Consider the following 12,584-nt stretch of genomic DNA (forward strand, 5'->3'; position numbering starts at 1 on the left):
ACCTGATCTCTCATCAAAAAGTGAATATAAAGGAAACATTAGTTGTTTTTTCTTTTTTTAAATGTTGACTTCCTAATAATTTTCTGTAAAAAGTATTGTTACATATTATTTATTTATTACAAAATAAAACCTATAAAAAAAATATACCGATTTAATCCGACAAATATTATCTGCTACACATACTAATAAGTAATAACATTATTTCCCATAATGTCATGCATGTTTCTCCCCAGAAATCATGCAAAGAATTAAAAGAAAGGTTTAGAAATTCTATGCTTGACCAAACACGAAACCTATTTTTGTTCCATTTTGATTTGATCCGCCATGAAAACGCGGATAAACGGGAGAAAAAGCATCATGGACTACAGCACTAACCAGCAGAAATAAAGCTCACTGAATTATATTGAATATATATAATCCAATCAAATCAAATCAATCTAAGAATGAAAATCAGAGATTGTAAAAATAATAATATTATTAATTGCACATAACCACATGCTATCTATGTATAGAAAAGAAATGATACACATTACTGAAAATTAGCTTAGATAAATTAAGGTTGAGAGTTTCGATAAGATATAAGAATTTAGTATTTGGCACCATGAAAATCTGAAGTGAGATTGGGACAAGACAAAAACAAAAGAAACACAAGGGGACCCTTTAATTTCGTGCACCCTCTGAAATGATCATCATGGTCCTAATCATTTGTGAACACTTCTTAACTGCTCTCTATAGCTCTCTAGAAGCTACAATATATATATAACTTGCATTGAGCTCAATAATAATAATGTTATAATAACTTGGAACAACAATATACCTCCCATCAAGAAACATAATATATAATCCTAGTAGAGACTCCAATTTAAATTATTCAAAGGGAGAGGGATACACACTCTAATAATAATATTTGAACATAGAAACTAGATATAACATAACGTAGAAACTCAGGTGCAATCGACTTCATGTGAAGTTAATAGTTAAGAGTCATTAGATGAAAATTTAGTCAAATTAGTTAAACCATCTAACGACTCTCACCTATCAACTTCACGTGAAATTGACTGAACCTGAGTTTCTACCGTAACATAAATATAAGAAGAGAGAGGAGAAAATGAATACAATGTTGTGAGTATTGAAATTGAAAAAACATTTTTTCTCTCTTCTTATTATGACTATGATATATCTGTTTATTATATTCAAATAACATTACTCTGTTAAGGCTTGGATTCTAGAATCTAGGTTCTCGGGGGCGGAAAGAATTGCGTACCGGCCATGAAAGCGTTCATCGGCGCCGGATAAAGCTGTGAAGGGTCAAATGTGATGCCGGCACCGGTGGTGGTTGTTATGAGACTCAGTTGTTGATGATGAGGCTCAGCTCCTCCGTGGGAGGAGCCTTCGCCGGCGGTGGCGGCATTGGTGGCGAAAGGACCATCTGGACCTTGATCGTAGAGAATCCCTTTGAAAACATGGCCTCCTATATTGACAGCCGTTTGATACGCGTACCTCTCATCAGGTGCGTCCATTGGGCTGACTTTGACGCACCGGAACACCGCCGGTGAGTTCAACTCCGGAGGGAATTGCCCTAGTTCCAACCCTAATTTCATCATATCCAACAAATCAAAATACTATTCAAAATTCATATAATAATAAGGGGCCATAACAATGCATGTAACACATATCATGAAGCTTATTAATCATTTCTCCATCCACAAGAAATTAAAGAACAAGGTGACGACCATAGTAAGAAATTGCAATTCTCTCTCTCAACACAAACACTACATCCAAGTCAAAATCTTAATTGAATTTACCTGTAGTGGTAATCGGCATGGGAACACAGGCGGAGGCTTCTCTAGTTCGTCTAGAGTGAACATCGCCGCCTCCTCCTTCTCCTTCTCCTGCTCTCCCCGGTTGCTGCTGCTGTAACGACGCGAGAGTGTGTTGGCGCTCGCGTCGTTTGGCAGCAGGAACCCAGGTGCTTTTAACGTGAGTAGAACATTGAAACCCTCGGCTTCGGCAGCAGGTTCGGCAGCGAAGGTGGACGCAGTCTTTCTTGGCTTGGTTACCGCAGTCTTGACAATTGGTGCCGCTTCCTAAACCCGATCCGGAAGAAGAAGATCTCATGACGGTGAACCCGAACCGGTTAGACTCATCAGAGAAAGACACCGAAACGTCGTCGTTTAGGTTTGTGGTGGTGTTTCTCTCGCTAGACGGACCCAAACCGAAGGAGTAGTAGCTTGGTTGATGATGATGAGGCCATATCTCGAACCCTCTGTTGGTGTTGGTGTTGGTGGTGCTGCTGTTGGTGTAGATCTCTTCGTTTCTCAATAGCAATTGGATGTTGCTGTTGTTGTTGTTGTTTTCTTCTTGATCTTGTTCTTCTTGTTTGCTATGATGTGGACCTAGAGAGAATAAACCTGCCATGTTAGGTTGCACCAAATAATAGCGGTGGAGATAACATCCATAGCAGAATGAAGAAGCTAAGAAGAAGAAGAAACCGAGAGAGAGAGAGAGAGCTTATATAAATTCTCTGTAATTTTGTTGCCTTTTCAAGTGCAAACTGTTAGTACTTAGTTGTGGCTTTTTTTTTTCTTTTAAAAATATCTACACTTAATTAATTAATTGATTTTTTTGGAGGGTGTTTTATTTGGTTGACTCTCAGTAAGATTAAAACATTTCAGGATGGAAAATAAAAAAAAAATTATTAAAGAGAAAGAGAAGGTTTTGTGGTTGCAAGTTGCAACAGTAACAATAGAAAAAGATAAATAGTTTTTTTTTTAATTTAAAAATTATTTATTTTTAAATTAAAAGACTAAGAACTTATTTATCGTTTTCAATGGTAATAATAATAATAATGGAATGAGAAATACTGTGTTAAGTAGTGGTGGTTTCGCCGCCATAGAACTCATTTATGAATTGAGAAAAGAGAAAAGAAAGAGAAAGTCTGGGCCGAAGGGAACATATCAACATAGTATCCTCTGACAAAAAAAATGAAAAATATATTCAGAAAATTTGTAATTAATATAATTAGTGTTACCAAAAGTATAGGGTACCAATATATTATCTGCTAATTTATTATCAACAATAATTAATTATTATATTTTAAACATATATATAAAGAGACACATTCAGAAAATATATTTATAAAGACACTTCTATTAAACACAATCATAAAAAAAATATTTTTATTAGACACTTTCATTAAACACGGTTATAAATAAAAATTGGCATAAGTTGGCAGAAATGCTGTTGGTAACGTAACGGGATTGTGTATGTTATGATCATTTTCTTTTTAAAAGCTATGTTAATATTAATGAAAAAATAAAAAATAATATTACTTGAATATTATAAACAAAATAAATAATTAAAATTTTAGGAAAAAAAAAACAGAAAAAACAATTATATTAATTAAAACAAACAAATAGTTTCTACTTTATTTCAATTATATTCACACAAAACTAATATCATTTTTTTGTTTGATATAATTTGGGAATTGACACTCTATTATTTTTGGGTGATATATGGATTCTACTAAAGTTTAATTACATTTTGTTCTCTTTTTTGTATATTATCTAAATCTTTCAACATGTATAGATTGTTTAATCAAAAATTTTACAAAGATAATATGTAGAGAACAATTAATTATCCTATCATACTAATTGTTCCAAATAATATTTCACAGAAAAATACTAGCTTGCTTATCTATTTGTATATATTTTGAGTACATGTACATATATTCTTCATTGTTAAATTGGGTGCAACATTTAATTAATTTGAACTCTACATATATACACCGTATCTACTAGAGCGAGACAATTAGTAAAAAAAAAAATGAATAATACATATATCAAACACCACTTCATGGCATTTTTAAGAACAAATTTTTATTTAATTATTGTATAATTTTCTATTCATTATTATTATTATTAAAACACAAGTTTGATTATTCGATCAACTTATATTCATCTAAATAAATTTTTACTGTACAAGTTAGCACTAATTTCCTTTTGATACAACAATGCATAAAGGAAGTTAAGTGTTAAATTCAGAATATAGAGGACAATTTTTTTTTACCTTGTTAGAAAACACAAGAATTCAGAAAGTCTCTTGTATATATACATCAAAAGTTTTGAATAAAAATTTTTTTCCAATTTTTTTCTTGAACTTACACTAATGTCCTTTTGTTTGATCAAGATGCACATCAACCATTTAAGAACAAATTTCTCCAAAAATAAAGGGTACTATTTTGACCAAAGTTTGTAAGGACAAAAAACTTCTGTCCATCAAAGGCAGTTTTGATGGGTGAATAAAAATCAAACTCATGAATTCCACGAGTCAGCTTATTCGTCCGCTTAAATAAATGTCTGAAATTAAAATTTTATTTTGTGTATGCAATAATCTATTAAATAATAATAAATTCTTAAATATAGTTTAAATTTACGATAAAATTGTTTTGTCGCGTGACAAGAAAATACCGTAGACAATCAAAAAGAAAATAAGAATGATGTTTTTGACCATCAATGGAGGAGGTTGGCCCACGTGTCACATCATTGGCTTTTACTTATTCGTCCTTGCACCGGAAAACCCGGTAGTACTTTCTCTCTGACCATCCCGCTATAATTAACGAAACAAAACAAAAATATATTTATTTATTATTTAGTTTTTCTTTGTAAAGATTTTCTTTCAAGTGAGTATCTAAGTATGTAACCAAAAGCAGAAGTGCTGCGTCACTCACATTTTATCACACACGTCTCAATCACCGCTTAGATCATCCACGTCATCATCAATAACCAAATCCAACGGTTCTTGTGTACGACACTTTCTTACACGAACAAAATCCCAACAAATTATGGCGCCAATAAAAATATATATATTTTTTGTGAAAATTTAGGTACAATCGACTTGATGTGAAATTAATACCTGAAAATCGTTAAATAATTTAATTAATTTGACTAAATTTTCATCTAACGACTATCAAGTATCAATTTCACGTGAAGTCGACTTCACCTGAGTTTTTATCATTTTTTAAATTATCTTTGTTTTTTAAATATTTCAAAAATAAATAAAAAAAACAATTTCACAATAAAATTAAGAGTGAATACCCCATCCGGCCCCTAACAATTATCTCGAAAGGACAACGAGGCCCCCAAGAAAAAAAAACACCCAATCCGGCCCCTGATAAATTTTTTTTGGGACAGATTAGCCCCTGTGCCAAAAAAAATAACATTTATTTTTTTGTGGCACAGGGGCCTCGTTGTCCTTTCGAAGTAATTGTCAGGGGCCGGGTTGGATTTATTTTTTTTGTCAGGGGCCGAATTGGAGTTTTTTTTTGTCAGGGACCTCGTTGTCTTTCGAGGTAATTGTCAGGGGCTGATTTGGGTTTTTCTTTAAAATTTAAATAATATTAATTAATTAAAAATTAAGTCATATATAATAAAACATATGAATGAAATAAAATTAAAATGGAGTCTATTTAGGATATATATGTTGTAATGTTATCTTACCTGTATTTTCATTTTACTAATAATAATAAAATTGTCTATTCCAACCTAGTCCCATGCCTCGTAATCATGATACGATTGACTTGAAGGTTTAGATAAAAATAATACTAAGTAACTAATTTTTTAACTAATATTAATTAATTTTTTAAAAATTATTTTATTTATTTAAAATTTAAATTTTAAAATTTGTTAATGTCAACTAATTAAAAGTTAATTTCTTTTAATTTTTTTTACATAATACTATATATGTTGGCGTAATTTAATTAATGAATATATAATATAATAAAAAATAAGAAAATTTAAACCATGTTTTTAGTTAATAATTAACCAATAAAAATTAAAATAAAATCTTAAAGAAAAAGATATTCAGAAAAGAACATTAATTCATCATTTTTTTCACTACTTAAATATAAAAAATTATTCATCATTTTTTTCACTACTTAGTAAGTATAAGAATATTATGAAGGTGTATTTTTATCATATTTTTAAATAATTTAAAAGTATTTTTATTGGTAATAAAATTTAAAAATATTTTTATCATTGATCGAATAATTTAGATATATCTTTAATTTGTTTGTTTACCATTATTTTTTTCCCTTATGAGACATACACGAGCTTCATCGATTGCATGTTTGTTTGTGCTTTCTTTAAACTTGCCCTAGCTTGCAAGCAAAAATTTACTAGTATCTATTTCAGTAGCATTCTAGAAAGACATAAAAACATATTAATTAATTGAACCAGCTCTATACCAACCAGCTACCACGTAATTAATTAATTAATTAATTAATTAAGTTAATTAGTGAGAAGTCGTGTTACTTAACCAAAAATAATTGGGTTCAATTAATTTCAAGAGAAGCCCTATACTATATCTTCTACTAAATATTAAATTAAATAGTATATATATAATTTTGTCTCACTTCAAATAAAATTATGAAAACTTGCTGTTTTATAGTTTTTTGGTTGTTCACGGTATCCCTCAATCCGACAGATCAAAAACTAATTCGTCGCAGATCGAAACTCCATTTAAGGGTCTGCCACTGACCAATAAATTGCTGCATGCGGTACAAGGCAGAATTCGAATTCCCGACACTTACTTAAGCGAACGAATGAGCTGACCACTTATCCAATCCAAGTTGGTTTGCTGTCTTATAGTTTAGGCCTTCCAATGTGGAACATGCATCAAACAAAAACCTCGATGAATGTAATTTTCATTATTCCATGTTTGATGATTATATTACCATATTGGATGGTTGATGATGTATCAAAAAATTCTCATTGTTTCTTCCATCACTTTCATGACACATCAGCTAATTATTAATAACTAATAGTTTTATATAAGAAATAAGTATTTGTTGTCACTTTTTATTCCTAAGAATTATTCTTGAGAGTTTTTTTTTAAAACAGAATTAGCTTTAACCGTTTTTTTAAATCTAAGATTTAGCAGAAAATTCAAAATACTATTTCTTTGAAATTAAAATATTTCAAAAAGTGATAGAAGGGTTAATAATAATAATATGTACATACATTCTTCCATGATTTCAATATTCTATTGAAGAGATCAATTTTAATAATAAATGCTCATAGAAAGATTGCAAATTAAATTACATAAAAAGTTTCAAATTCTCATTTTCCATAATAATAATAACAATTTGTATCCAACTGACCTAACATTGTAATTAGGTCATCTCATGTGAAAAGAACTGTTGAGTTGACCTTTAATTTGCTTCATTAATGGTATGCACCACAATTCAAATAAACGTACCAAGAGCTTAGCTGCCATAATAATAATAATACGGAAAGATTTTCAAATGTACCATCATACTGTGTATCAGTGATTTTTAACTGTTAATTTTAATTATATATATTATATATATTTTTTATAATTAAAATTAATGATTAAAAATCACTGAAATACCGATACGACGGCACACATAAAAATTTTCCAATAATATGATATGATATGAAATTTGATGCCCTAATAATTAAGGTCTTCCATGGTCATAGTTCCTACAGTAGTATTGAAGCAGCATATATATATATATATATATATATATATATATATATATATATATATATATATATATATATATATATATATATATATATATATATATATATAGCAAGATAAAACTTTTAAATATATTGGTATACTACTGATTCAGTAATTTTTAATTGTTAATTTTAATTATAAAAAATAAAAAAAATTAATCATTGATTTCAATTTTATATTATATATATATTTTTATAATTAAAATTAACTATTAAAAATGACTGAAATATATGATAAATTTTAAATTTTGGTTATAGCATGTATGGTAGTGAGAATTTCTAGAAGTAAATGCAGCAATAGTAATATAGTAATGCGAAAAGATAGAGATGGCAGATGAATTAAACAAGTTTGGAATAGGTCAATTTGTAAGGATCAAACAGCTTCATGCTCAGCTATCTTATTAGCTAGCTGTCACTTGTTGAAAGCGAAAGCTACACACAATCAAATAAACCTTCTTTTTTTTTTTTACTTTTTTTTTTAATTTTACTACAATCCACAAATTTTGTGTGTCTTCAACTAAGTTGAAAAAAGAAAAGCCACTTTAGTTACTATGTATATTAATATTTGTTTTTTGTTATGGTTGATCAAGTAATTACTTTATTAATTTATTTAAATAAATATAAAAATTTTAAATTTTATTTTATGTATGTAATAATTATTAGTTTAGTGACAATAAATTTTTAAGTGAATCTCAAATTTAAAATGAATTTGCCTTTGGTTAACTCAATTAAAAAACACCGTAAAAAACATATGAATTTTACTAACTAATTTGGTTGATCAAATAACTAATTTATTAGTTTATTTAAATAAATATAAAAAATTCTAATTTTATTATATATATTTATTAATCACTATAACAAATTTTTAAATAAATTTTAAATCTAATTAGTCTTTAAGAAAAACCATTTGAATTTTACTAACACCTTAAAGAAAATTGTTAGACGCTCAAATGGATATTTGCCATTTTTGAAGATCAATAATTATCTTTAACAATGTTTGTTTCTCAATATGTTGAATCTTATTAGTCTTCTCTCTAAGAATGCAATTTGCTTAATATATTGTTAATTCATCTATTATTGAATAGGAAGATTTTCAAGTATCATCATACTGGTGTATCAGTGATTTTTAATTATTAATTTTAATTATATATATTTTTTATAATTAAGATCAACGATTAAAAATTACTGAAATACTGGTATGACGGCACACTTGGAAATTTTCTTATTGAACATATATATAATGGACGTTAAAAGAATAAAAGTGTCTTACAATTTGATGCTAGAAACACACATTATTTTGAAAATAAGTCCAAATTGAAAAAAGGAAGCAAAAGACATTATTAGACACTATGTAGGGGTAGGATTAGGAGGGCCAAAGCGTCATAGGTTATAGTGAATTGAAGTAGGAGCAGTAAATAGTAATTGAGCATAGTGTCAAAAAGGGACTAATAGAATCAAATAAAACCTTCAATAATGAGTGATTGATTCAGCAGCACGTGAAGCGCCCCAATTGTAATTAAATTAAAGACCGCTAATAATTGGGATCCAATAATACTAACCACAGATACAATAAGACAAAAAGGTTTTATTGCTTCAATTCCTATCACAAACATTAATCTACTACTCTTTTGGTGCCCAATTTTTTTGGTTAATTATAAAATTATGGACGTAATACTAGGGCTGGTAATTGATACTTTATCTATGGGTATCCAATTTGGTTCAATTCGTTCGAATAGGGTAGGCTATCTAACTCGCTGCAGGTAAGATAGGGTACAGTTTGGGTATGTCTGCAAGTAAGGTAGGATATGGATTTATGATGTACCTTACTCTACCCCTACCCTACCTCACATGTAACACATATTTTATAAAAATTAGGTATATAGTGAAGGAAGTAAGAGTTAAACTTACAATTTCCCTTATGTAATGACTTACAATAAATGAACAATCACTAAAACTAATTAGTTAATTTAGTAATTTAGAGCATTAATTTTTTTATTTTTTATGTTATTAATATGTATAAAATTCAAAATGATTGAATTTTATATTTACTTTAAAAAAAATTGATATTTCTGCGGGTAGAGTAGGGTATAGTAGGGTAGGGTTTAGAATTGTAGAGTGCGGGTAGAATTAGAGTTGAGAAATTCTCAACCCGCGAATAAGGTAGGGTAAATTTTAATAAAATTTTTAACCCGCGAATAGAATTAAAGTAAGGTCCAAACCCTATTCTACCATACCCATTGCCAATCAATCCTACGGTAATATTATGTAAATTTAGTATAATGCATCCATATACAAAATATTATCTGAAAAATTGTGAGTAACAATTTAAAAAATCACAAAAAAATTACATAAATTATAACTAGTGATTAAAAAAAAATACAATTTTTTTTTGTTTAAATGAGTCACGATTTCTTTTTAAAATTTTCTCGAATTCGACAATTCTTAGTCTCTTTTTTTTTTTTTTTTTCTCTCTTTTAATGACATATAGCTCCCTCCGTCAAATCAATAATTCTAAATTCTTGAATAATTTCCAGCCGTTAATCATTAATCTGTTATTAATCCTATATCTATGTATTATACATTCAAATCCATTTATATTTTCCCATGTTTAAAAAAAATTCACCCGACCAATGTCAATTAATTCTATTATTATTATTATTACTACTATTCTATCATTTCCAAAAGACAAACTTTATATATTCTTGAATTCTAAAATTCAATTGTTATTATTAGGGGCCCGAGGAAACAAATCATAATCATCTTTCTGCTGCTACTTATTAGAAGATCGTATCACTTTCCATCATCACCAACTATATATTACTGCCATTTTTATTATTCGGCGGCACCTTGTCCACCATGCATGTTACATCTTTTATTTTAATATACTACTACTATTATTCTTATCACATTTCTATTATTTTAGTGCATTTTGAATTAATTTATAGAAATCTATTTAATCTAAAAATACATTTAAAAAAAAAAGGTAATTTACATATATAAAAAAGGAAACTATACTTTTTTTTCTCTTTCTCAAGTCATTAGGTCTGAAATTATTTAAACTTTTTTTTTTTAATTTTACTTGAGTTAAAGTTAGTACATAACAAAAGTAGTAAAGTTTGTTTTAGTGTTATTTTTCTCTATTTAAAGATATTAAAACTCAACCTATTCTCATGTGGGTTTGTTAAGAGAAAAATTCAAAATAGCCTATGACAATTATTTCGAAAGACAACGAGGTTTTTGATAAAAAAAAAATTCAATTCAGTCTCTGACAATTACTTCAAAAGAACAACGAAATTTCTGTACAAAAAAAAGTTAATGTTATTTTTTTTGACATAGAGACTAATTAATCCAAAAAAAAAAATTAAGAGCAAAATTAGATTTTTTTTTTAGCCTCGTTGTCCTTTCGAAATAATGATCGAATAGGATATTCACTCTAAGTAATTCTTAGAGCACATGCTAACCAAACTTTTTTTGGTTGCTTCTCCTTATCATCAAAGGTGCATAGCCTAATATTTGAATAATCAATATTAAATTTGATTGGTGGCCAAGAAAATTATTCCTTCAATTTTTGATTGTGCGTTCCTTCATCAACATAGATGAATTCTTATTCAATAATTCTGGTCAACATTACTTTTTGGGAAAGAAAACATGAAAATTATATAAAATCAGAGCTCCTTTATAAACAAACTAGTTTAGGGGAAGACCTAATAATAAGCTCAAGTGATTAGACTAATTAAGGGGAAAAATTAAACATTCAAATCATCATAATTTGGTGTAACCTCATTTTAGCATTTAGAGTATGTTTTCTTAAATTTTGTTCCCGTTTGGTTCCTCATGAACTTCTTAAACTTTTAAATTTTTTTTTTTGAAAATATTTAGTAACAAACAAAAAAATTTGTCAAAAACAACTAAAACTTGTTTTGTTTAGTATTCATTAATTATTACTAAAATTAATAAATACTAAATAAGACAAATTTATTTGGACTATATTTTTTTTTCCTAGCTAGTATTACTTTATTTTTTACCCTTGAATCTTATTAGGTATTTTAGGTAGTGTTTGATGGAGAGACTGAGACTGAGAGACTGAGACTAAGAGACAGAGATTCAAATAAATCTCAGTATTCTGTTTGGTGCAAAGTGGGAGACAGAAATTGAAACAAGAATAAAACTCTAATTTAATTTGTATAAAGGGTAAAATTGAAAATAATCAATTGAAATAAAGATATTTTAGGTATAAAATGTTATTAAAGTTTCAGTCTCTATCTCTAAAAAATTTAGTCACATGTGTCCCTACTTTTTGTAGGTACTGAAATACTGAAATTTTATAGACAGAGACAAAAATTTTAGTATCAATCTCTGAATCAATAAACATGATACTAAATCTCAGTCTCTCAGTCTCTGTCTCAGTACCTCACGCTACCTTATAGATGTCTAAATTATATTAATATGACTTCTCCTTAATTATGTAAGCTAGAAGAATCAACTACATGAAAAAGTAATCACAATTTGAGGTTGATCAAGGTGTTGTTTCATGCCATTTATTATTGGTAAAAGAATGGTTAGAGAAGTGAGAATTTTTTTTTTCTTTTTCTCTTTTCATTTCTTTTCTTTTTGGCGTCAAAATTGAGAAGAACCTTGCTCTTTTTACCGGTGTTTTTGTACTGTAGAACTTCCACTCCATGATTGAATTAGTAGACCAATTTCAAGGTCGGTTTGGGCTGGCCCAACAAGATAACTTATTTAAGTAGCCATCATTGTCAATAATATATATTTATTTTCACTTTTTTACACATGGAATCTTGAAATTAACGGTAGCTAAACAAGTCAAGTTCCTCATCTAATTTCTCCAAAAGCGACATGTTATTGGTGGAAACTGCATTTATTATTTAATTATTATATTCTTAACTTTAAGAGTGTATTTGTTTAAATGAGAAGTAAAAATGGAATGAAAATTTTATGAAATTTATGTATAATTTTAATTTCGTACGTAGTTGATGTATGTCACTCAAAAAAATTCATTTTTCACTTTTATTTTATTTT

At 28.3% G+C, this 12,584-nt stretch overlaps 1 protein-coding gene across 1 annotated transcript; it reads right to left on the minus strand.

Moving 5' to 3' along the window:
- Window positions 1–511: 511 nt before the first annotated feature.
- On the minus strand, window positions 512–2,566 carry LOC107647884 (protein SHI RELATED SEQUENCE 7-like). Its single transcript, XM_016351931.3, has 2 exons — window positions 1,806–2,566; window positions 512–1,591 (listed from the first exon to the last, which is right to left on the minus strand). The coding sequence occupies exons 1-2, from the start codon at window positions 2,416–2,418 to the stop codon at window positions 1,233–1,235; spliced, it is 972 nt and encodes a 323-aa protein (XP_016207417.1). The 5' UTR covers window positions 2,419–2,566; the 3' UTR covers window positions 512–1,232.
- Window positions 2,567–12,584: the final 10,018 nt, after the last annotated feature.

This window comes from Arachis ipaensis, chromosome B6, assembly GCF_059453495.1.
Source record: "Arachis ipaensis isolate K30076 ecotype BB chromosome B6, ASM5945349v1, whole genome shotgun sequence".
Classification (NCBI taxonomy): domain Eukaryota; kingdom Viridiplantae; phylum Streptophyta; class Magnoliopsida; order Fabales; family Fabaceae; genus Arachis; species Arachis ipaensis.